Source organism: Nicotiana sylvestris, chromosome 9 (genome assembly GCF_000393655.2).
Source record: "Nicotiana sylvestris chromosome 9, ASM39365v2, whole genome shotgun sequence".
Lineage (NCBI taxonomy): Eukaryota > Viridiplantae > Streptophyta > Magnoliopsida > Solanales > Solanaceae > Nicotiana > Nicotiana sylvestris.
In genome coordinates, this window is record NC_091065.1 from 40,400,521 (window position 1) to 40,423,786 (window position 23,266).

Genomic DNA, 23,266 nt, shown 5'->3' on the forward strand with positions numbered 1-23,266 from the left:
CAAGGAGAGCCTGATTCAGGCTTCATTTCTGAAATATGAGGTAAACCAACTCCAAGAGATCATGATCCAAAGCCTTTCTCCCATTTGGATGTGTCAAAGTTTCCTAAGAGCCTCAAAGGGGACTTCGGGCAATGCTCACACCCAAATACATTATCAGATTAAGATAAGTGCAGTGTGGAAGGGTCAGCCCTCAAGTGTCCAAGTTTAGAGGGAGCTCAATGTCCCAAGGCAAGGCTCACAAGAGGGGGTAGAACTTAAGGACTAAGAGAGTGTGCAAGTGCAGAAACAGAATTCTGAAAGGGTAAAAGGGAAAGGGAAACAGCTACAAATAAGTACACATAGGGGTATAGGGGGAATAGGAAAATTGAAAAGACTAGGCAAGATGTGGGTATACCCAGCAATGGAGAATGCTAGTACACCCAGAAGCCTACTAGAACACATTATTAGAGGCTAGGATCCTGATAGTGGGCTATATAGTTGATATTTACACCTTAATATGACCATACTTTGTTGTTGTTTTATAGATAAATTGCCAACAAACTGCTCTAAATAGTGTTCTTTTTTTTTAGCAGGGAATATTATATGAGAGGAAGCAACATGGAGTGTTTTGGAGGCAATAATGTGTAGAAAAACGCCAACTCGAGAAGTACCCGAACACAAAGAAGCATAAATGGTCTAGGCAAGAAGGCTAACGCGAACGCGGCGAACCGCGGCAGATTAATGAAGGGATACAGAAAGCTCAGCGTTCACCGCGGTCGACTGCGGTTGGCCACGACCGCGGTGAACTGTTCACTCCGCTGGAAGTTGTGGACCAAAGTGTAATTTCGGGGAAACTTTTGTAAAACCCTTATAAGCTTTAGAAACTCGCCCAACTGAAGAAGGAAGCTAATTTTAGACTACTTTTGGAGGAAGAACAAGTGTGAGAAGATCAACCAAACATTAGAGTTTTTCTATCTCCTTTTAATTCTTGCAATTTTATATTATGAATAATTTAGTAGTTCTCTCTTATTTTGTTATGAGTAGCTAAACACTTATCTAGGGTTGATGGAACCAATTGTTGGTTGAAGTCTTGACTCAAGTTGTTATAATCGAGCTGGATTTACGATATGATTGTTAACTATGTTTTGTATGGTGATTAATTGAATGGGCCCTTGATTAATTGTGTCTAATTACCTTATATTGCTTGAGAAAGAATATTAGGTTAGATAGCTGTTGAACAACACCACTTTTGGGTAATTGAAGAGATTCATTACTTGAACTTAAAAGTGGGTTTAGAGATAACAAAACTTTGGTGGGATAATTTAGAGTTGCATAACCATAGTCAGCTAGAGTAGTTCGAGAGAATGCTCTAGTAAATTATTGTAGTTGATCGAGAGATAATTACGATAGCCCATAACTCTTAATACTCATAGAGTATTACGGCGAGATTATAGCGGAAGATTCAAGACCTAAACTAGCAATTAGGGAAATCACTACCCTAGACCTTTTTACCATTGAATTATCTTTGTTTTAGCTTATTGTTATTTTTAATAGTAGTGAAGTAGTTAAACAAAAGAACCCAGTCTTTATTGATCAAAAATCTTGCATCTAGAAATTGATTGAGTTGATAATAACATTGCTGAAAAGTGTAATAGATAAGTTAGTTCCCTGAGGATTCGATTCCGTACTTAAAACCGGATTATATTTGCAGCGACCGCTTTGTCTTTTAAAAGGCATAGTTGGGCGTTATCAAATTTTGGCGTCGTTGCCGAAGAACTAACGGTGTTACTTATTACAACTTAGAAGTAGTGTTAAAAATTATTAGTTCAAATCAAATTTCAAAGGTGTTTAAAAAAATTCATTGAAATTCTAACGCTTGAACTCTTGTGGAATTCAGGTGTATGCCTAGAAATTCTTCGAGGACTGGAGAACTTCTTGAAGGACCTTCAGACCCCGAGAAAACATTCAAGGCATTAAACTGTGCCAACAGGAGGATCCAACAATCACAACAACCACATTATCTTGACTTTGACATGGGTGACGTAGAGAACGTCAATGGAAACATCAGGGATGAGCAAACTGACCCAAATGTTAGAGTGGTGGAACCTCTTGTGCTAGAAGCTACACTTTATGATTAGGCTCAACCCACAGCTGACAACCTAGCAACTGCCATAGTTGTACCCACAATACAAGCGAAGACATTCCAGATCACCAACAACATGTTGCATCTGCTGCAAAATAAGGGATTGTTCTCTGGGTCACACATTGAAGACCCTCAGCAACATTTGAAAACATTTCTGTCAATTTGTATGACTCAAAGGCAGCCAAATGTGACCCCAGAAGCTATCAAGCTATTACTGTTCCCCTTCTCTGTGACTGGGAAGCTCAGACTTAGCTGAATTCGCTCCCAATCAATTCCATTGTCACCTGGGAGGAAGTAGTAAAGCAGTTTTTGAATAAGTTCTACCCACCTAACAAGACTACAAGGTAGATTGATGAAATATTGCAGTACAAGCAACAACCGACTGAGACCTTACAAGAAACTTGGGAAAGATTTAAAGGGATGTTGGTGAAGTGTCCTCACCATGGCATTCTAGACCAGATGCTTGGCCAGAGATTCTACATGGGATTAGCTGATAATCTAAAGGCTAATGTGGATATTTCAGTTGGAGGTGCATTTTTTAGTAAGACATTCACCGAGTGCAAGGTCCTTCTTGACAAGATGTCCCAGAATTCGGGATGGATGACTAGAGGTACAACACTGGCACCCATGGTGCATTCAGTGCCCCTTGACCCAAATAATTCACAGGCGGAGAACATGGACACACTTCTAACCCAGATGAGTATTTTGACAAAGAAGATAGATGAGATGGGTACCAAACAGGTGCATATTGTTGACACGACAAATGGAGGACTGTGTACACCCTGTGTTAATCAGTCTTATGTGTATTCATAGAGCGGAGAAGGTGAAAATCAAGGGGCAAAGGAAGATATGAATTATGTTAACAACTTTGAGGGTCAGAGACAAGGAGGACAACAGTGGAGAGCGGCACCAAATCAGCAATACAGACCCAACATGCCTCAGCCTGGGGGCATACAAGCTCAAGGCCAAATGGTGCCATACCACCCGAGACAACAAGGCTACCCACAGCAGAACCAGCAACAGTTGACATATCAGCCACCTCCTCAGCAGCAAGAAAACAACATGGTAGAGATCAGGGGGATGCTCCAGCAACTCATTGGAACAAATAGTAAGATGCAAGAAAAGTTGGCAGTACATGATTCAGCTATAAAGAACATCGAAACTCAGTTGGGGCAGTTGTCTATGGCTTTAAACAATCACCCTCAGGGAACATTGCCAGCGGATACAAATATTAACCCTAAGGAGCAAAACCCGAATCAGCTAATGGCTGTAAGTCTTCGAAATGGGAGAGATTTAGACAAAGAGCAGGAGGTTGCACAAGCCAGCAAGGAGACTATGCCAGCCACGCCAATTCAACTAGAGGTAGATGAACCAACAAATCTGACTGAAGTGGTAGTTGAACAGGGTCAAGATGAAAAGGGTAAGGCTAAGGTAAATGAACAAGCTACAGAACAGGTGGTGCCTCTTATGCCATAGAAACCCAACAGAGAGAACCCAGCAAGCAGTGCACAAAGGGTGATACCTGCACCATTCCCTCAGAGACTGGTAAAACAAAATAAGGAAGATCAATACAAGAAATTCATGGAGATGCTGCATCAAATTCAGTTGAATATTCCTTTGATGGATGCCTTGAGGGAGATGCCAGGTTATGCAAAGATAATGAAAGACCTAATGTCACGGAAGTTTGATTTTCAGGATCTATCCACAGTAACTCTGACGCAGACCTGCAGCGCGGTAGTGACTAGACCGATGGCTCAAAAGATGTTCGACCCAGTAGCTTCACTATTCTGTGCACGATTGGGAGTTACGCCTTTGCAAAGGCATTATGTGATTTGGAAGCTAGCATAAATTTGATGCCTCTGGCTGTATACACCAAACTGGGCATTGGCAGAGCTAGACCGACTTTGATGCTGCTGCAGCTGGCTGACCGCACGGTAAAAAAACCTACAGGGATTCTTGATGATGTATTAGTGCAAGTGGGGAAATTCGTGTTCCATGCAGACTTTGTTATTCTGGATTGTCAGGTAGATGAGGAGATACCTATCATTTAGGTAGGCCATGTTTGGCCACTGGGAGAGCCATGATTGATTGTGAGACTAGGAATTAAAAATGAGACTGAATGATGAAGAAGTCATATTCAATGTTCAGCAATCTATGAGGAGACCCAGTGAATATGCGAATTGCTCTCTAGTGGAGGCAGTGGATGTGATCCTGCAAGAAGATGATGTGGCCCTGACTGCTAAAGATCCATTGGAGGCATGTCTGATAAATTTAGAAGAAATGGATGGTGAAGGGTTGGTTGATTGGGTCATGGCACTTGAAGGCCAAGGATTCTGGAAAAGGGAACCTCAGTTCGAGTCCCTTGAGTTAGAAAAAAGGGCTACACCTCCAGCAAAACCATCGGTAGAGGAACCACCCAAGGAGCTAAATCCACTCCCAGCTCACCTCAGGTACATTTTCTTAGGCCCCGATTCTACGTTGCCTATTATTATATCATCCGGTTTGTTGGATGTGCAGGTAGAACAGCTCTTACAAGTACTACAGGAAAGCAAGACTGCCATTGGCTGGACCATGGCAGACATAAAGGGTATCAGCCCAGCCTTCTGTATGCACAAGATTCTCTTGGAAGAAGGGCACAAACCTTCTAGAGAACATCAATAAAGGCTGAACCTGAACATGAAGGAGGTGGTAAAGAAGGAAGTGATCAAATGGTTAGATGCGGAAATCATCTTCCCCATCTCTGATAGCAATTGGGTCAGTCATGTCCAATGTGTGCCGAAAAGGGGGGAATAACTGTTGTGCAATACGAGAACAATGAGTTGATCTCAACTCGTACAGTCACGGGATGGCAAATTTGCATGGATTACCGAAAATTGAACATAGCCACCCAGAAAGACCATTTCCCCTTGCCTTTCATTGACCAAATGTTGGACAGGCTGGTCGGGTGCTCGCACTTCTGTTTCTTGGATGGTTATTCGGGGTACAATCAGATATCAATAGTCCTTGAAGATAGAGAGAAAACATCCTTCACTTGTCCATATGCCATTTTCGCCTTTCGGAGAATGCCTTTTGGGCTTTCCAATGCACCGGCGACATTTTAATGGTGCATGTTAGCCATTTTCATAGACATGGTGGAGGATATTATGGAGGTCTTTATGGATGATTTCTCCGTGGTGGGAGATTCATTTGAGGACTGTCTTCACAACTTAAGAAGAGTGCTTAAAATATGTGTGGAGACAAATTTAGTGTTGAACTTGGAAAAGTGCCATTTTATGGTACAGGAAGGGATACTCCTGGGACATCGAGTGTCCAGTAAGGGAATTGAGGTCGACCATGCCAAGGTTGACGTGATTGAAAAACTACCACCGCCCACTTCGGTCAAGGCGGTGAGAAGTTTCCTTGGGCACGCTGGGTTCTACAGGCGATTCATCAAAGATTTCTCAAAAATTGCTAACCCATTATGCAAATTCCTTGAAAAGGATCACCCCTTTGTGTTTTCTAATGAATGCAAGTTGGCATTTGAGGAACTGAAGAAAAGATTGGTGACTGCACCCATCATTGTTGCACCCAACTGGGAGCAACCATTTGAGCTCATGTGCGACGCTAGTGACTACGCCATAGGAGCAGTCTTGGGGCAGCGACAGGGTAAACTGATGCACCCGATTTATTATGCAAGCAGAACGCTGAGCGGTGCACAACTCAATTACACTGTGATGGAAAAGGAGATGTTGGTTGTTGTTTTTGCATTCGATAAATTCAGGTCATATTTGATTGGCTCGAAAGTTATTGTTTACACTGACCATGCAGCAATTAGATACCCGATAGAAAGGAAGGAGTCAAAGCCACGCTTGATTCGCTGGGTTCTTCTGTTACAAGAATTTGATCTGGAAATACGTGACCGGAAAGGGACAGAGAACCAAGTAGCTCACCACCTCGGAAGGTTGGAAGGAGCTGAAAAGAAGGTAGAGGTTGAGGATATAACATAGACATTCCCGGATGAACAATTACTGGCAATGACAATGGAGGAGGCACCTTGGTATGTTGATATTGCTAATTATTTAGCAAGTGGTATTGTACCTTATGAACTCTCCTCAATTCAAAAGAAAAAGTTCTTTCATGATTGTCGACATTATTGGGATGAGCCTCTATTGTTTAAAATATGTGTAGATAACATGATCCGAAGGTGTATCCCCGAGAAAGATCAACATTCTGTTTTGCATGCTTGCCATGCTTCACCATATGGTGGACACTTTGGAGGGATTCGGATAGCAGCTAAGGTGTTGGAGTTAGGCTTGTACTGGCCTACTCTGTTCAAGGATGCCCATGCTTGGGTTAAAAGCTACGAAAAATGCCAAAGAACTGGCAACATATCTCGTAGACACGAGATGCCAATGACCACAATTCAAGAGGTGGAGATTTTTGACATGTGGGGGATTGACTTCATGGGGCCATTCGTCAGCTTGTATGGTAACAAGTACATATTGGTAGCAGTTGACTATGTCTCCAAGTGGGTCGAAGAAGTGGCTCTTCCGACCAATGATGCTAATGGAGTACTAGGCTTTCTAAATAAGAACATGTTCACTCGTTTTGGTACCCCAAGAGTTACACTCAGTGATGGTGGAACCCATTTCTGCAATAGAGCATTTGCACGGTTGTTGGAAAAATATGGAGTTCGTCATAAAGTGACCACCCCGTACCACCCACAATCAAGCGGGCAAATTGAAGTGTCCAATAGGGAGATTAAAAGTGTCCTCACAAAAATAGTGAATGCAACAAGGACAGACTGGGCAAAGAAATTAGATGATGCATTGTGGGCATACTGCACAGCCTTCAAAACCCCAATTGGGATGTCACTGTACAGGTTGGTGTTTGGTAAGGCATGCCACCTCCCAGTTGAGCTAGAGCATAAAGCACTTTGGGCATTGAGGCAGTTGAACTTAGACATGGAGACAGCAGGCACTAACAGAGTCACGGGATTACATGAGCTCGAGGAATTCAGGTTCCAGGCCTTTGAGAGTGCTAGATTATACAAAGAAAGGATGAAATTAATGCATGATAAGCACATCTTGGATCGAAACTTCAAACCCGGAGATCTAGTGTTGTTATACAACTCGAGATTGAGATTGTTCCCAGGTAAGTTAAAGTCCCGATGGTCAGGACCCTTTAGAGTGCTACAATTGTTCTTGAGTGAAGCTGTAGAGATTGAATCAGAAGACGGGACAAACAAGTTCACAGTAAATGGGAAAAGGTTGAAACATTACCCTGGCATGTCTGATGAAAAAGGGGATAGAGTGGTAATCACTTTGGGAGAACCCCAGTACGCGGATGAGGAGTGATGATCAAATGTTGACGTCGTGTTGCGACGTTAAATCAGGCGCTGCGTGGGAGGCAACCCACGAGTGTGTTGATTAGTTGTTCATGTAACTTACAAAAAAAAACCAGCACCGCGACCGCGGTGAACCGCGGAAAACCGCGGTGGAAGGCAAACATTCTGCCTCAAATATTTCTTCCCACCATGACTGCGGTGGACCACGGTAAACCGCGGTGAGGCGTAAACTTTCTGCCTCAGATTTTAAAACCCACCGCGATCGCGGTCGACCGCAGTCGGTCCAGGTAATTTTAATTTTTTTCCATTTTTCTTCATTCTTTTCTTCCTCTTTTAATTTTACAACCCACCCCCCCCCCCCCGCCCTCTTAAACCCAAACCCCCCTATTAAACCCAAAATACGACCCCTCCCCCATATTCCCAATTTCTCTCTCTCTCTAAACCCTAACCTCCCCAATTCCTCTCTTCTTCTTCTTCTTCTCATTCACTCACACCACCCCCATCTCCAATTCCTCTCTTCCTTCCCCCTTTAAGGTAAGGTCTTAACTCTTCTCTCTCTTTTCTTTGGCATTGTGTTGTATTGTGTTGTAGTTTATATAATTTTAAGTTGTGTTGAGATGTAATTGTTGGTATACTCTTTTTCTTCTTGTTTTTGCTTTTCTATTTCGTTTTTAAGTTGGTGAAGGGGCTGTGAATTGCATGTTTGAATGGTGTTATTGGTAGGTGATTGAATGACGTAAGTGTGGGGTGTGTGGTGTTGTAGTATACTTGATTGGGGAAGAATTTGGATGTACCCATGAGGGCTAGATGTGGCTGGGTAGTGCCTTGCTCACAAGGTGTTTGGGAAATTGCCCTAATGGGGATATAATGAGCTATTGTGACATGGGTATTGTGAAGTCTGAGTAACCATACATAGTCACATATTTTGCGCACTCACTAATAGGCATTTCGTTGTATGATAGGTACAATGAGCTCCTCCAGGAAGAGACGAAACACCGGACCCTCCATTAGTGGACCGGGAAGCTCCAAACGATCTAGGAGCCAAGACAGTGCACCTCATTTCGATAGCACTCGGTTTGTCTCCAGCACAGCGGAGAATAGGTACAACTAGAAAGCGGCCAAGAAGCTACAACCATAGGTACACATTGATCAAATGGCTTTGGAGGTGGAATGCCCCAATATGTTGAATGAGCTGCAGCGGTGTCAGCTGGACATCTTCTTCGAGGTACCGGAGGAGGCTAATGTCCAGTTAGTAAGGGAGTTCTATGCAAACCTGCCAGAACATGATAATGGGGTTGTGATGGTGTGCAATACCCCGGTAAATGCATCCTTTGACGCCATCCGTAGGGTATACAGTCTGCCTATGTTTCGGGGTGACTTTGATCTTTATCGTACTTTTAGCGGAACACGGGCCTTGTGGGGTACTCTACTTGATACTATCTGTGTGCCGGACGGAGAACACCTATGGATCAAGCACAGGATTACTCTTAACTCCCACTGTCTGAATTGGGAGGCCAAGTGTTGGCTCACCATTATCAACAGTCGATTGTTGCCATCCAGCAACACGACAGATGTTAATCTACCACGGGCGTCCGCAATCCACTGTTTTATGTCTCATACTGATTTTGATGTGGCACGGCTCATTCATGATGAGATGTTCATTCGATCACCTCAGCTAACCAAGGGCCACTACTTCCTTTCGCTAATCACCCGGCTATGTCATATTGCTCGAGTCCCTGAAGACTCTCGGGTTGATGGGAGATTGCCACTAAAAGCCCCATTCTGGGCAAGAAAAATTGGAATTGGACGAGAGCCGGTGGTGAATGTTTATGACTCTGATGATGATTTGGCTGATGATGATGATGATGATGCTGAGGTAGTTGAGGTTCCCCCTCCTCCGAGATTTGATGTGGCAGGCCCATCACAGCCACGCTGGAGCACCCGTATGATAGCTTTAGAGTAGGATATGGCTGGGTTGCGTACCTCAGTCACCGATTTGGGTGTCCCTGTTGATGCGGTGGCCAAAAGGCAAGTGAAATCGAAGAAGAAATTCTTGGGCTGGTTGAGAGCGTTGGGACGTGCATGCAACGTGAACCCAGACACTGTCTCCAATCAGGAGTGAGCCTTCAGGGAAGTTCCTTAACCTCACTGTTCTTTAAATTTTGATCCATGGAGACATGTCTTCATTTTAAGTGTGGGGTAGGGATACTACATTGTATGTTTGTAATTGTAATAATTGACTGTTTGATTTTGCTTATTTTGTCTTACTTTGATTGTTTTGGTGTAGAGTAATAGTTCATTAGGAAAGCTTAAATAGTAAATGACTTGTCCCGACGACAGATCTATTTCGGCGGGGTTCTTAAGGGACTAAGTCGGAAAAAAAAAAGTGGAATATGGAGACTCTTCCTGATGACGGATCCGTTAGACAATTTTCTTGAGGGAAGTAGTCTAGAGAAAAGACCAAAAAGATTTTTTTTTTAGGTAGTGTAGTAACTCCCCCTTGGTTTTTCTTTGGGTCACGGTTCTTTTCCAAGGGTTTAGCTTGAACCGGGTATAGGTAGTTTTGTTTTTGATCTTCTTAGTTTTAGGTTAGGAGTACCTAAACACGATAGACACTAGAGTCCAACACCTAGCTTCATTGGTTAAATCCTGTTAGAGTGCCTTAAAATTGTACGTTTGCATCTAACTTGAACACTCAAAAGAGAATGTCTTGATAACCCAATCCGGAGTGAGTCATGTGCCATGTGTGTATGAGTTTTACTGTGTTCCATGTTTCATATTTGATGCCTAGAACATGCCCTGTGTGTGTGCAAAGCGAAATAGTAGGTCTTTCAGTTTTAGAAGTGATATAGGCATTCTTTGTTGAGCCAGAAATATAAAGTGACCCACCTGAATGCAATACATCGTAGTTAACCCCGTTGAGCCTATAAGCCTAATTCTTTGGCAGCCATATTGCAAACCTTACCCAATTGTTTGAATAGCTGGCTGTTTAAACCCTTTTACCTCCCAATAAGCACTTGAACGGTAATGGAAATATGCAAAAGGAAAAGTGTGGGGTGGTGGTTTGGTTTTTGAGTGGAACCATTGAGATAGAGAAAAGAGGTAGAAGTTGAAGCGTAAAAGAAAAAGAACCACAAAATATATATATATATATATATATATATATATAGAAAAAGCACCACAAATATATATATATTCACAATGGTTGAGAAGTGGTGGCTTGTACAAATTGTACCTAATGGAAGGGGATGTTTTAAACAAATGAGGTGGAGTGTTGGTTGGCACAACTATGATCTTTGAGTTAATGTAATTGTATTAAAAAGTGCTTAGGGAGGTTAGTCACTATACCTAAATATATCCTGCCTGTCCCTTAGCCTACATTACAACCAAGTAAAGTCCTATTGATCTTAGACTGAATGAGCTCAATTAGTAAAGTATTACACTACGGGCAAGCCTATGGTGCATCTTTGTGGCATGTGAACGTTCTTTCTGAGAGTGAGCGAATTCTATCTATCTCAGTTCCTACTTGTTTTAATTATAGTTATATGTGGAACTACTCTCTTGTGTGATGTGAGGGCATGTGATTCACAAAGGAAAGGTAAGTCTTGACTCTTGTATAGAGTAGTTTGAGTAAGTGCGGATGTGCATGGTACAAAAGGTTTGACTCATGGAGTAAAGGTTGTTCACTACTAGGTGCAAATTGTTTTTGTAAAATGTTCATGGTGTTAGTTGTTAAAGGAAAAGCTTAGGGAATAAATCTTGATGGAGTGTGGTGGATTGCTCGAGGACAAGCAATGATTTAAGTGTGGGGTGTTGGTAGTAGGCTATATAGTTGATATTTACACCTTAATATGACCATACTTTGTTGTTGTTTTATAGATAAATTGCCAACAAAATGCTCTAAATAGTGTTCTTTTGTTTAGCAGGGAATATTATATGAGAGGAAGCAACATGGAGTGTTTTGGAGGCGATAATGTGAAGAAAAACGCCCACTCGAGAAGTACCCGAACACAAAGAAACATAAATGGTCTAGGCAAGAAGGCCATCGCGACCGCGTGGCACCGCGGCGAACCGTGGCTGATTAATGAAGGGAGACAGAAAGCTCAGTGTTCACCGCGGTCGACCGCGGTTGGCCGCGACCGCGGTGAACTGTTCACTCTGCTGGAAGTTGTGGACCAAAGTGTAATTTCGGGGAAACTTTTGTAGAACCCTTATAAGCTTTAGAAACTCGCCCAACTGAAGAAGGAAACTAATTTTAGACTACTTTGGAGGAAGAACAAGTGTGAGAAGATCAACCAAACATTAGAGTTTTTCTATCTCCTTTTAATTCTTGCAATTTTATATTATGAATAATTTAGTAGTTCTCTCTTATTTTGTTATGAGTAGCTAAACACTTATCTAGGGTTGATGGAACCAATTGTTGGTTGAAGTCTTGACTCAAGTTGTTATAATCGAGCCGGATTTACGATATGATTGTTCAACTATGTTTTGTATGGTGATTAATTGAATGGGCCCTTGATTAATCGTGTATAATTACCTTATATTGCTTGAGAAAGAATATTAGGTTAGATAGCTGTTGAACAACACCACTTTTGGGTAATTTAAGAGATTCATACTTGAACTTAAAAGTGGGTTTAGAGATAACAAAACTTTGGTGGGATAATTTAGAGTTGCATAACCATAGACAGCTAGAGTAGTTTGAGAGAATGCTCTAGTAAATTATTATAGTTGATCGATAGATCATTACAATAGCCCATAACTCTTAATCCTCATAGAGTATTACGGCGAGATTATAGCGGAAGAGTCAAGACCTAAACTAGCAATTGGGGAAATCACTGCCCTAGACCTTTTTACCATTGAATTATCTTTGTTTTAGCTTATTGTTATTTTTAATAGTAGTGAAGTAGTTAAACAAAAGAACCCAATCTTTATTGATCAAATATCTTGCATCTAGAAATTGATTAAGTTGATAATAACATTGCCGAAAAGTGTAATAGATAAGTTAGTTCCCTGAGGATTCGATTCCGGACTTAAAACCGAATTATATTTGCAGCGACCGCTTTGTCTTTTAAAAGGCATAGTTGGGCATTATCAGATCCTAAGGGATCAAGTTTAGTTCATGGACAATAATTTGAATATTGTCATGCCTTAAACCATAGCTCAAACACATAGGGGCAGGGGTTTTGGGATTCATAATAGGAGCATGTGGAAAGAAATTAGCATGCTAATTCAAGTACAGAAACAGTAAGTAGACTAGATATAAAAGCAGTAATAAACACATTGTTGTGGTGCTAAAGCTTAAATCAGGACATACCAGTTTCAAAGAAACAAATAGAGAAAAGTAGTAGGTCTTGTAAACAGGCCACAGTGCAGACAAGAGAGAATACTATTGTGTATGAATGTGAGTTCAGAAAGATTGTGAATTCCTTTCTGAGTTTGCGAAAGAGGCGTGCCTTTATAGTGTGAAAATCAGGCAGAAATAAGGTAAGAAAACAGTTAAGGAACTGATTATCAATTAAGAATCAATCACACAAGACTTCCTTTAATTAAGGAATTCTGATTCAAACGGGAAAACTACTTAAGGGAAGAAGTCCAATAAACCTTTTGTGCAAAGCATACAATTAGGGGAAAATACATAAAAGGTTATTTAAGGGACATAATTTTGAAATACACGGTTGTACAAATAAGGTAAGAAAATCAATTAGTAGCCAATAAATCAAGAGTTAGAGATATTGTAATTATTGGTCCATGAATGAACCAAGTCAGAAAAGCTGAGAAAGGTTTTAACTTAAGTCGAATCACAGGAAAATCAGCAAACAATGGAAAGAAATCAATCAGACCTATTAAGAAGGAAGTCTGAACCAATCCCAATTTTGAAAGCTATTTTAGAGGGAAGTTCATCACATATAAAGAGCATACAGACATGTCAAGCTGAAAGAATATGTCGTTTTATTGCAAAATCAGTAGATATAGGCTACGGGAGCATGGTTGTCACATAGGTTAGAAATGTAGAAGAGAAGTAGCAAAAAAGATCCAGTGTAAAGCAAAAGTCAGAATCATATGAAAAACAAGGATTTCAAAACTCAGTTTAGAGACTCGGAACTGGTCTGAAAGAGTTAGGGTTTTTAAAATAAAACCAGTTCAAGTAAATCACATAGCCAATGGTTTCCAAAATAGGAAGAACCCCCAAATTCTAGTTTCTACCATCAATCGAGTGTAGAGATGAGAGGACAAGTAATTGAGTCGAAACAGGTTCAGAGGTCTCAGAAAAGAATTGAAACCTTTAACATGTTACTCTCAGCAACAAAACCCATGAGAAACATGATAGAAGAGTAACATGCAAAACATAGCAGAAGAGTTCGAAGAAAACATGGTAGAAGAAACTAATACGAAACATACTGGAGAAATTGATAAGAACAGTATGAGAAACATATTAAGAAATATTAGAAGAAACTTAACTAGAACATAGTGTAGGAAACTTAATAAGAAACACTCAAGAACACAGTAAGGGGAAAATATAGTAGAAGAAACACACAAGAATCACAGTAGAGGAAAATACAGTAGAAGAAACACACGAGAACACAATAGAGGAAAATATAGTAGAAGGAACACACAAAAGAAAGAGAAAATCAAAGAAACATCTAAATATTTCAGAAAAACCCTAGATCGGAAAAAGAGATGGTTTCGAAAGTATAGTTTTTTGAAAGAAAATCTAGAAAATCATTTAAAAACTTAGGGAAAGCATAGATCCGGAACAGATCTAAAGAGATTAGAAAAACCTTAAAGCTAGGGTTTTCAGAGGAACCCAAACGGTGAGAAAGGCTTGGATCTAAACAGAAGGAGTCGTAGCCAGGCTCGAAACAGACATAGCTTGTCGGAGCAGGGCCGGAGATGGTAGTAAAGCTTGAATCATCAGAGGTCTGGACCCAAATCTTCATGGTCGAGTCATGAAGCTTTAGTTAACCAAACTTGAGGAGCCATAGGTGGCTTGGTGGGTGGTGAGACCACCATAGATTTAGGTTAGAAGGTGGCCGGAGAAGATGAACAGAACTCATTGGAGAGGAGAGGAGAGGGAAGGTTCTAGAGAGAACTAGAAGTATAGAGATAGAGATGAGTGAGGACTGATAGGGGTATTGGGGGGTCGTTTGGTTAAAAACGGTAAGGACGGATGAGGGTGATTGATCTTTTTGATCAACGGCCAGGATTTCATAAGGTTTTGGGTCGGGTAGGTGTAATTGGGGCCTGGGTCGGGTTTTAATTAAAATTGGGCTGAAATTGGGGTCCAATTAGGGGTCAGATTTTAGGCTAAAATTGAAACGAATTGGGCTATTATTTAAATAGCCAGTTTTTTCCTTTAAAATTATAAAAAATAGTCAATTAATTTCCAAAAATAAATTGAAAGCATCAAAATGATTTATAATACATAATTATCCAATTAAAAATACTGAAGTTAATTTTATAAATATAAACACCATTAAATCTTAAAAAGGTTAATATCGCAATTACGTGCAATTTAGCTTTAAAAATACTAAATAAATTTATAAAAACATATGCAAAAATATATGTTAGCTATATTTAATTCAAATATGAGAATCCAATAGATGAATCACCAAAATGATAATTTTGGGAACAATTATTGGGGTTTTCTTGCTAAAATAAGGCAATAAATTGATTTAAAAACCCTTACTATTAAGAGAAAAATATTAAAACCTTGGGACATACTTATATATGCATATTCATGCTATTTTGAAAGTATTTTGCATATTAAAAATATACGAAAAAAATTGGGTATCAACAAGGTCTGAATGAGAAGGTTAGTTAGCTTCGATATTTCTCCAAAATATCTACCAGCTAACAGAGCATAACACTAGCTTCATAGGCATCATAATATGCATAACATGAAAAATATACATGAATACTTGTCTGTTATTGATACATGAATTCTAAACTAACGTGGATATATGAATACTAAACCGGCACGAATAATCGAGTACTGAACTGACGTGAACATATGATCACTGAACTGACATTAATATCTGAGTACTAAGTTGGCATGAATATCTGAGTACTAGACTGACATGAGTATCTGAGTACTGAACTGGCTTGAATGTTCTAACATGAGATCTGAATACTGGGAACACAATTGTCGTGACATGATATTTGAATACTGGAAACTTGATTGTTATAACATTACACTTGAAATACTGGTGTACAACCGCTAATTATGGTGGAAAATCTAACTCATAAGCTACTTACCCGCTTCATAGGATCCTATATGGGCCAATGTATCAGGGATTGAGCTTTCCTTTCTTCCCAACTCTTATAACATCTTTCATAATTGAAACGTTTATAAACACCCAATCCTCAACTTGAAACTCTAGGTCTCTATGTTGCATGTTCGAATAGGACTTTTGGCGACTCTGAGCTGTCTTCAAATTCTCTTGAATGAACTTAAATTTCTCCATAGATTGATGGACCAAATTTGGTCTCAACTACTCTGCTTTGCTAACTTCGAACCAGTCAATCGATGAGCTACACTTTCGCCCATACAAATCATGCTTTTTAATGAGTGAGATAATCCTATTATAAGGTCCATATTTACCATCTTCACTAAAGAATATGTGTATTCTGAGATAAACACTTGGTTTCCTGCTGCTCGACTTTCATTTGCTGGCAATTCATATACTTGGCCACAAATTTTGTGAAGAAGTGGCTCATGTCGTTCCACCAATAAATCTCCTTGAGATTATGATACATCTTTGGGGAACCAGGGTAGACAGAATACCTGGAATTATGGGCTTCTAACATTTTCCTCCTTCACTAGGTCCCACAATCTATCGTGGTACCTCAAAGTACTACCATCTCCCCTAGTTTAAAAGCCATCATCTTATGCTTGTGAATCCCCCCTTTCAGCTACAACAAGTAGGGATCATCAAACTATTTCTCCTTCACTTCGGCTACTAAGGAGGAACAAGTCATATTCTAGACAACAACTCCACTATCTTTGGAGTACGCAAATTGAACACCTAGATGGGCTAAGATGTGAACTTCTTTCACCAGAGTTCTCTTATCTACCTCAATCATGAATTATACTTCCCACACTTGATTATCTTCTTAAGCACTTCCTGAAAACACTTATAGTGTTATTGTGAACTAAGTTTTTGACATGTACTCCAAATTTTAAAGCCTCGTGCAATGGAACTACCCCCATAACACATAAATGGCCATGATTTTATAGCTTTTCTGTGATCACTTTATCATCAATAACTAAGCTCAGTGTTCAATCTACTCTCTTTGTGTTTCTTACACATGCTAGACATATTCCTGGTGGTAATTATATGATTTTCCCTCACTACCGAACTAATTTTCTTTTTCATATCCCATGCTAATTATTCGGTTTCAAATATATAACTGGACTTACTGAAAATTTTCACATCACTCCTTAGACCAATGGTCTTATACTTGCAGATCTTTCTCTTTTTGTTGGGATCCAAATAACTTTCCTTATTTTCTGCAATTCTTTGCACTCCACGTTAATGATGACTCATCTTCCAACTTACTTCTGAGAAATCTTTCTTACTAGGAAGAAATAAATTATTTACATAACATAAAGCTAATATATTCACAACTATCATACACAATCTTAATAATTTAACTTTTCTCACACGGTCAATCTTGGGGAAACCACATTTTGATAATTCCTAAAGGCTATTCTTTTGTAGTTTTATCCCTTACTGCTAGCTGATTTTTTCCCCACTGCCACTGTACTTCGGGTTTAACTTAAACTCTTCGGGTTCTAACATGCGTTCGGGGTTTCAGTAACTAGCATACTGAATAACCATAGACCCGCTAACTAAAAGACTGTATAACCGGTAATTGAGGTAAGTTGATAACCATAAGACATGATGACTGTTTTCATACTTTCTAATAAGGTTATGTACTAATATGTACTACTATACATTGTATCTCACTTTCAACATCCTCTTAAGTCTCACTTGTTACCAACATGTACTGAATAATTATACCCCAATAGGCAATAATCCTCGCTAGCACCTTGGGTTTTCCTACACATGGGCATTCGATACGTCTTGAATTTGATAGGAACAGAAGGTTACCTATTGCTCTAAGTTTCATGGCACGATCTAGAGTAGAAAGAAATGAGACAATCTTGAATGTCTTGGTAGTTAACCATTTATATGCATGGCCGGCACACACATATAAAGGACACTCCACTAGACATGGCTTCATAGACTCCCTAGGACACTTGAACCTAATGCTCTGATACCAAGCTTTGTCACTTCCCAAACTTTGGCCTGGACGTAACACGACACTCGGTGCCTGACTACATATGACTGAGCAAACCAACTGGCTTGCTGAATCAACATGTGATATCATAACATACTAAATGCGGAAGATAAACTAACACATGCTGATATACTGAAATTCTGAAGGATAAAAATCAAAGTATGGAAACACTAATACAAGTCTGAAACATGTCTGTAGACAACATTGCTTAACACAAAAACTTGTGACTCTGTCTAACTGTTACTCTAGTCTATGAAGCCTCTATTTGAGTACTGAAAATACTTACTGTATGTAAATACAAAAAGACTGTAAAGTAATGATAATGCCTTGAAAGAATTGGGGATCACCAAATAGCTGGTACGAGAATCCTAGCACTCTGAATCATCTACTTATAAATCAATACTGCATCGTGAGATGCAGGCCCCGGGCAAAAAGGGACATCAGTACATTTGAATTGCACTGGTATGTAAAGCAACTAAAAGAGAATTATAAATGGTGACACTAATACTGGGCTGATAACTGGGAATTGATAATTGATAACTGAAATTATAACTGTTGAAACTGAAACTAAAATGATAACTGAGATAATAACTAATAACTGATGATTGAAATGATAGCTGATAACTGAACTGAATAAAGCAAGTAAGGATATGAATACTCCCTCTTCTGAATGATGAATAACATGTTTATCTGAATATTAAACTACGGCCTCAGGCCCAATATATATGTGCACAAACTGCAGCCTCGTGCCCAAGTATATATATACATCATTATGGCCTCAGGCCCAAAATGCATAAAACATAAACTACAGCCTCATGCTCAAACATGCACAAAGCATAAACTACGCCCTCAAGCCCAAATACAGGTGTTCAACATTCAGGGATTCAAAATTAGGAACTGAGAATCATACCGCAACACATGATACTGAATCACACTGAGTTATATGATACTGGAATACTGAATGGGACTAGACTGAGACATGTATTCTTGAACTGATTATGAACATTGAAACTTCAATTGCTTATGATGCTGAGTAATCTGTACTGAGACTCGGAGGCATCAAACCCAAGTCTATATTGAATATGCACTGAGCTCACAACGTTCAGAGTGAAAGTCATGAACGAGTTATGAAGCTAGAGAATAGAAGTTCTGTAACTATTCAAGGAACTAGGCTTAACTATATTTTTGAGGCAATTAGTAACGTTGTAAAAAGAAACGTAATGTATGGAGAATCATTAACATTCCCAAACATAGAGAGTTAGCCTCACATACCTTAATTTCGCCCCTTAGTGATCCACAATACTAAGAACCTTCAATCTACAATATTAATATCCCATGGAACCAATATTAGTAACAAATTCCATAACTTAAGCCATTTAGGCATATTATCAAATACCTTGTAGGCATAAATCTCTACATCTCATCACCATATAATTAGTTCATCCAACTACCACCATTCATCAACAATTTATCCCACCAACATGATTAACCAATTTATAACTTCCAACATCACATATATGACCATCCATCCATACCCAACCAACAAAATTTCATCAAATAATCATCTTTCAATCTCTACAATAGTTATGTAATTAAATTGGGAACTTATGGCTTTCAATCACCATACCAAGAGTTCCAATACTTATTCATACTCATATTCCCTTAATAAATTCATACATGTAAGTCTAAGGGTGTAGGATTACTTTTTTGGAAGAAATCTTGCAAAACCCTCGTTTGAGTTCTTGAAAAAATCTCTTGAAGATCTAAGTATTTTATGTGTAGATTTCATCAATACTAGTGTAGAAATGATGGAATCTACACCAAGATAATGGGGATTTCTTACCTTGAAGATGGGAGGGGTTGGAGGTCTTGAGAGACTGGAGGAAAATCCTAAAATTCGTCCAAAAAATGGGGGAAGATGGACCCGAAATTGTGTTTATAGGCCTAGATTTCGAATGCGGCCTCGGATGTTTCGCATCCCCAGTTCACTCCTATCAGGAGCTCGGATGCTGACCCGGATTCTATGGAAGCACTTCACTGCCAACCCCTCTTTTGGGACACGGCCTCGGATGTTTCGCATCCGCACACTCCTCCGCCAGCCGTTGGTAATTTGGTCATAACTTCTTGTAGAAATATCCAAATGACGAACGGTTTAAAGCGTTGGAAATTAGACTCAAAGAACTTTCATTTGAAATTTTAGTCTTTCATGTAATTTTCCAACTTGTCTTAGACTTATGTCTCTCCTTAGACCCCAAATCACTTATGATATACCTCATACACTTATTATCATATCCAATTGAAAACCATCATATTAATAGTCCTCGTCCGCACAAGGCTGATTCAGATTTACGGAGTGTTATATTACCCATACTCATCCCGATAGGGCTTTACATGTCTAAAAGATCATATTAATACTCATTTAACACATCCACAACTAATCCGGATTTACGGGGTGTTACATTATATGGGAGGCGATGTGGTTCACTGATTGGTTGGTTTGAGCTCCGAGAGGCTAGGTTGCTAGGCACTGATTTGGTCCGTGATACTACAGATAAGGTTAAGGTGATTCAGGAACGACTTCATGTAGCTCAATCCAGGCAATAAAGTTATGCAGACCAGAAGGTTCGAGATGTAGCATACATGGTAGGTGAGAAGGTTCTTCTCCGAGTGTCGCGTGATGCAGTTTTGGAAGAAGGACAAGTTGAGCCCGAGGTTTATTGGTCCATTTGGTATCTTGGAGAGAGTTGGGGAGGTTGCTTACAAGCTTGCATTGCCTCCTACCCTATCAGGGGTACATCCGGTATTTCACATTTTTATGCTTCGGAAGAACCATGAGGACAGCTCGATGAAAATTTAGCCTGTGAGGAAGAACTGGTGGCTATTCTAGCCTGAAAGATTCGAAAGTTGAGATCTGAGAGTTTTCCTTCGGTGAAAGTACAATGGAATGTGAGCTGATTGAGGCAGTTATGTGAGAGTCCGAGTACGACATGCGGAGAAGATACTCACACCTTTTTACCAGTCCAGGTATTTTTCTGTGTTCGTTCGAGGATGAACGTTTCTTTTAGAAGTAGAGAATGTGACGAGCCGATAGGTTGTTTTGAGCACTAGCCCTTATTTTCGTGTTCCGAGACCTCTATTAGCTTCATTTGATGTTTCTTGATTTGCTTGCTTAGTCTGTGTTGTCTTCCGGAAACATTTTACATAGAATATAGAAGAAAAAGTAATTTTTAACTTAAAATGATGTTTAGTTGACTATGGTCAACATTTTGGAAAAATACCCTGGATCGATGTATTGAGGATTCTGATAGCTTCGTATTGTGATTTTGGACTTGGGTGTATGCTCATAATTGAATTCGGAGGTCCCTAGGTTGATTTGACTTGTTTTGCCGAAAGTTAGCAATTGGAATGTATGAAAGCTCCCTAGGTTTGATCGTAGGTTGACTTTATGGTTATCGAGTTCGGGTTTTGGTTTTGAGACTTGGAATAGGTCTGTTTGCTATTTGAAACTTGTCTGTAAAATTTTGTGTAATTCAGAGTTGGTTTGATAGGATTCGGACGCTTGGTTGAATTTCATGCGTTTTGATGTCCGATTCATGGTTCTAGATGTTATTTTGGTGTTTGATCACATGAGAGAGTTTATACGATGTTATTACGCTTGTGTGCATGATTGGTTTGGAGCCCGAGGGGCTCGGGTGAGTTTCGGATAGGCTTCTGGCCATTTTTAAACTTGTAAAAACTGTTGTTTCTTATGTATGGTGCATTGTAATTCGCGATCGTGAAGGGGAAACTTGGGCTAGGGACTGATTCTTCTTCGCCAATGCAAGGGTCGTCCGTGAACACGAAGCAATAGGGGGCTTACCCTTCGCGAACATAATAGGCATCTCGCGAACGCGATGCCTGGGGGTGATCTACGGGGAAGGTGGGCAGTTTCTCATTGCGAGCACGAACTGGGGTTCGCGAACGCGAAGGCACGTAGGGAATTTACCCTTTAGGAATGTGAATAGGACCTCACGAACACTATGGCCTTTTGGCCAGTTCTCTTCGCGAACGCGTTAGGTGCTTCACGTTTCGCGAACGCGAGGAACACCTGATGCCTAGATATTTAAAGTGTTGAAAGTGGGGATTTGACCATTACCATTTTGAAAGCTAGAGCTTGGCCTAGAGGCGATTTTGAAGATTTCATCCCCACTTTATTGGTTAGTGATTTTTAACTTGTTTTGATGTATTTCCACAATCACCCATTGATTTTAATCTTTCATCTATGAATTTCATGATAAAAATTAGGGATTTGGGTAGAATTTAGGGATTTTACAAAATTGAGATATAGATCTCAATTTGAGGTCGGATTTCGAAACAAATCACATAATTCGGCTCGAGGTGAATGAGTAATCCGGTAAGTTTTATATTTTACTGTTCATATCATCATTTCATATTTTATTTAGTATAAAATAATATATTTGAACTTTTCATACTTATTACGAATATCATTTATTAGAAAAAAGAAAAACAATAACCAAATACTATTGTTTTAACAAGGTTGAAAATTAAATTTTCGTATCCCAACCAACCAAACGACGTTTACGTGTAACTACAGAGAAAGAGAAAGAGAGCACGTCGTTGTGAGGATATTGTTATCCAATAATAAATATTCCAACATCAGGAGACAATTCCACTCATATTAAACCCATACGTGCCTACACTATTGTCTTTCTATTTCCTTTCGTACAACTACAGTGTCCAGCAAAAAAAATAGAGATATTAAAATATTAATAATTGGTTACAATATCGTATGTGCTTTATGTTAATTATCGATTTTGTGGGTGAATATTATACTGAAATATTTTTTATTTAGCTATTTCTGGCCTCTGAGGTCACTTAAAGTTAACTGTACACATGGATGATTTCACAGAGCTAATTATGTGGTAATTGTAGATTAACTAAAAATTGACTGATGATTAATATCTCATACTTATGAACCGGAGCTCTTCATCATTGTTTCATTACATGTTCAGTCGTCAATTGTGGCAACTAATAGAAAAGTGGAGAAAAAATTGAATCCTTATTAACTTCAACTTTTAATAATTTTTGTCAAGTAAAAAAGTATAATTATAATGCTTTTACACTTGAAATAAATACAAACTGACACTCTTTATCACACATTGCTATTCATAGATTGCATTTGAACATTAATATAGTTCACTCTTTCAAGACTCCGCCTCATCCTCTAAACCAACACTATGATATATCATTCAAATAGTATAAAAAGAAAGGTTTAAGTAGTAAACACTAACGATATTAAAAACAATTACACAACTAATTCAAGTTAACATGTTATAATAGCTTATTATTTTATTTTTTTGGAATAACATATCAAACTTGTTATGAAGATTTATCTATGATTAAATTTTGATTTTAACTAAAAACACAAGATGATCGATTATAGAAAGAGAAAAAGAAAAAGATTGAAGATTGAATTGAAAATGGGTACAAATAAAAATAAAAGAATATCGGTA

The 23,266-nt window shown here is 39.3% G+C and overlaps 1 protein-coding gene across 1 annotated transcript; it reads left to right on the forward strand.

Annotated features, from left to right (window-relative positions):
• Nucleotides 1-2,542: 2,542 nt before the first annotated feature.
• On the forward strand, nt 2,543-4,173 carry LOC138877480 (uncharacterized). Its single transcript, XM_070157091.1, has 4 exons — nt 2,543-2,863; nt 2,936-3,553; nt 3,599-3,829; nt 3,943-4,173. The coding sequence occupies exons 1-4, from the start codon at nt 2,543-2,545 to the stop codon at nt 4,171-4,173; spliced, it is 1,401 nt and encodes a 466-aa protein (XP_070013192.1).
• The last annotated feature ends 19,093 nt before the right edge of the window (nt 4,174-23,266 follow it).

What these genes read in the sequence shown, in the direction of transcription:
- LOC138877480 (XM_070157091.1), top strand. Translation starts at nt 2,543, where the DNA reads ATGTTGGTGAAGTGTCCTCACCATGGCATTCTAGACCAGATGCTTGGC. An exon ending in ATGAGATGGGTACCAAACAG is followed by an intron (nt 2,864 to 2,935) that starts GTGCATATTGTT and finishes GTGTATTCATAG; the next exon opens with AGCGGAGAAGGTGAAAATCA. An exon ending in ATTTTCAGGATCTATCCACA is followed by an intron (nt 3,830 to 3,942) that starts GTAACTCTGACG and finishes GCCTTTGCAAAG; the next exon opens with GCATTATGTGATTTGGAAGC.